Source organism: Leptopilina heterotoma, unplaced genomic scaffold, assembly GCF_015476425.1.
Source record: "Leptopilina heterotoma isolate Lh14 unplaced genomic scaffold, ASM1547642v1 Lhet_58, whole genome shotgun sequence".
NCBI classification, from domain to species: Eukaryota; Metazoa; Arthropoda; class Insecta; order Hymenoptera; family Figitidae; genus Leptopilina; species Leptopilina heterotoma.
The window spans coordinates 3554877-3557922 of NW_025111131.1; the positions used below are offsets into that span (position 1 = coordinate 3554877).

A 3046-nucleotide genomic window follows, 5' to 3' on the forward strand; every position below is an offset into this window, starting at 1 on the left:
AGTTCACGTTGCGAACGAAAATAAGATAGAAAACGAGACTGAAAATTTCGTAGATAGTTTTGTTAGAGAAGAAGAAAGTGCAACATTTCCTTCTGGACCTATTGAGAATCTTATTTTAAATACTGTTTCCCCGATATCTTCGAATTCCTTTGATAATCTGTCTGAGGAAGTTAATTTGAATTTAGAAGCTGCATCACTTGTATCAATTTTATACAATAATCCAATGATCCCTCGAAACGTTGTTCAAACTGTCATTGATAGTGTTCATTCTCTTCTAGAAAACGCATATCTTCCGTTAATTAAAGAAAAGTTAAGTTCTAGCTTAAATGCATCTGATCAAAATATTGAAATTCAAACTTTCACAAAAATTAACTCCATATTAGAAAAAATTCCTAATCCTTTCGAATGTCTAAATACAGAATACAAAAGATTGAAATATTTTAAAAAATATAGATCATATTGTCCACCAGTTTCAATAAGTATAGGACAAGAAACTGCGGAGAAGCGTGTTTTCGGTCAAATAACATTGGTTCCAGCTGAAGCTGAAGTGCAATTTATACCTTTAAGAAATACACTACGCGATCTTCTTAAAATTCCTAATTTTTTGAATGAAATAAAATCTTACATGAAAAGTTTGCTAAATGAAAAAGAAACTATTTCGAATGTAATTCAATGCGATCTGTGGAAAGAGATGGTAAAGGATTTTGACAATAAATTTGTGTTGCCGGTTTTCGTCCATTGTGATGACTATGAGACAGGAAATGTTTTAGGTTCACATGCAGGGGATAATAAGCTAGGAGCTCTGTACTGTCGTATTGCTTGTTTACCGCCTAAATACGCTTCGAGTATACGCCATATTTTGTTGATGCTTTTATTTAGATCAGATCACAGAAAAGTTTTCGGCAATCGTGCAATTTTCAATCCTGTAATTGAAGAATTTAATTATTTAAGAGAACATGGACTTGATATCAATGGGGAAAAAGTTTACATTCAATTGGTATTAGTCTTGGGGGATAATTTGGGGTTGAATAGCATATTAGGTTTTACTGAAAGTTTTATTGCTAAATTTTGGTGCAGGATTTGCAAAGCAGACAAAAGTATGATGAAATTGATGCTTGTCGAAGATCGAGAGCTTTTAAGAACAGTAGAAAATTACGAAAAAGATTTAGAGTCGAATGATATCTCTCAGACAGGAATCAAAGATATTTGCATTTGGAACGAAGTTAAAGGTGTTCACATAACCAAAAACGTTGGAGTAGATGAGATGCATGACATTCCTGAAGGGACTGCTAAATATGTGATGACTGATATATTGGATTATCTTATTTTCGATCCTAAAACCAAATATTTCACCTTAGAGGTTTTAAATTATAGGATTCAAGTTTTCAATTATGGTCTGTTGGAAAGTTCCAATAAACCACCTCTTATTTCGAAAAAAACTGCCTCCAATGTAAAAATTAAAATGTCATCTTCGGAAATGTCATGCTTTGTACGCTATTTCGGCCTAATGATTGGTGATTTAGTACCAAAAACTGATATCGTGTGGAAACTGTATTTAAAATTAAGAAAAATTTTGGTAATCACTCAATCGCCTAAAATACTTAAATCGACTCATTATGTATTAAAACAACTCGTTAAGGAACACCATACTATGTATTGTAAAATATTTAAAACTCACTTGAAGCCTAAATTTCATATTCTATTACACTACGATTCTTTCTTACAAAACCAGGTTCCTACATCAAGTTATTCGTCTTTACGATTTGAATCGAAGCACAAAGCATCAAAAAGTGCAGCTAATGTTTCTTGCTCGAAATTAAATGTTCCAAAAACCTTAGCTATCAAACATCAATTACAATTGGCCCATTTTATAGAAGATGGCAATCACGCTCAAGATTTCACCATTGGGCCAATTGTACCAAATCATCGGTTTTCTGTACTATTTTATAAGCTTTATTTTCCTACGAATAAATGTGTAAACGAGATTGATTGCGTCAAATGGGTCAATATTAATGGTACAAATTACACGTCAGAAACTATAGTTGTTACAAAAATTGACTCAGAACTTCCAACATTTGCTAAAATTGTTTCCGTTTTTATTATCAAAGAGACTGTACAATTCTTATTATTAGAATTAAAATCTACGAGGTTAGAAGAACATTTTGATGCGTTTGAAGTTGATGCAAAGCCTAATAGCAAAAGAGAATTTGTAATGTCGTACAATGACCTACCGTGCAAATTTCCTTGTTTATTAGTACAAAAAAATTTGCAATTCTACGTAGCTACCAGATATTTACTTTTATAAGACACGTTTCTTTGTTTTTATGTTACTCATAAACTGTGATAAGTATTATAATGTTAAATACTTTAACTAATATATTAATATTCATGAACTGTGATAAGTATTGCAAATAGAGTTCAATGATTGTAATTAATGAATTAATATATGGCTTTCTAAAAATAATTCGTATTTTCATTATTTCTCCTAACAAACTTGTAAAATTTGTTTTATCATTAAGTTCCTTTCATTTTCAAAAATTGTAAAAATAACATTATTTACAATAATTTTAACTTTTGATATTTGTTAAAACAACTATTAAATTTTGTAATTTTTACAATTTAAAAAAGTTTATTCTACTTTCCGAAATTGTAATGTTGACAAAACATAACGGTAATCGTTACATTTTAACTTTGTTTAATAAACTGAGCGAACTAGTAAAATTTACTAACTACACTGAGAAAACTGGAGAGTCAAATTCAGAGGTTCAAAAAGTGTATGTTTCCTTTGCTTATGAAGAGAGTTAAATAGTCCTTCTAAAATAAGTTTTGAATTGATAATGGAAATCTACTTGTATATTCTCTCCCATTATATCTGAGGGTTAAAAGTTGCGCAGAAAATGTGTACGATCTGATGCGCGCGAAATTATTTTTCTGACATTTTATGTATTTAATTTAGGGGTTAGGTTGCCATATTTATTCATTTCGCGTCGGATAAGGAAGGGATTTCTCAAGATGGTTAATTTGTCCCTCTGTTATAAACTCATTT

The 3046-nt window shown here is 30.6% G+C and overlaps 1 protein-coding gene across 1 annotated transcript; it reads left to right on the forward strand.

The window, feature by feature from the left end:
• Positions 1–691: 691 nt before the first annotated feature.
• LOC122508907 lies at positions 692–2305 on the forward strand. The gene has a single exon (XM_043622573.1). The coding sequence runs from the start codon at positions 692–694 to the stop codon at positions 2303–2305; it is 1614 nt and encodes a 537-aa protein (XP_043478508.1).
• The last annotated feature ends 741 nt before the right edge of the window (positions 2306–3046 follow it).

What these genes read in the sequence shown, in the direction of transcription:
- LOC122508907 (XM_043622573.1), top strand. Translation starts at nt 692, where the DNA reads ATGGTAAAGGATTTTGACAATAAATTTGTGTTGCCGGTTTTCGTCCAT.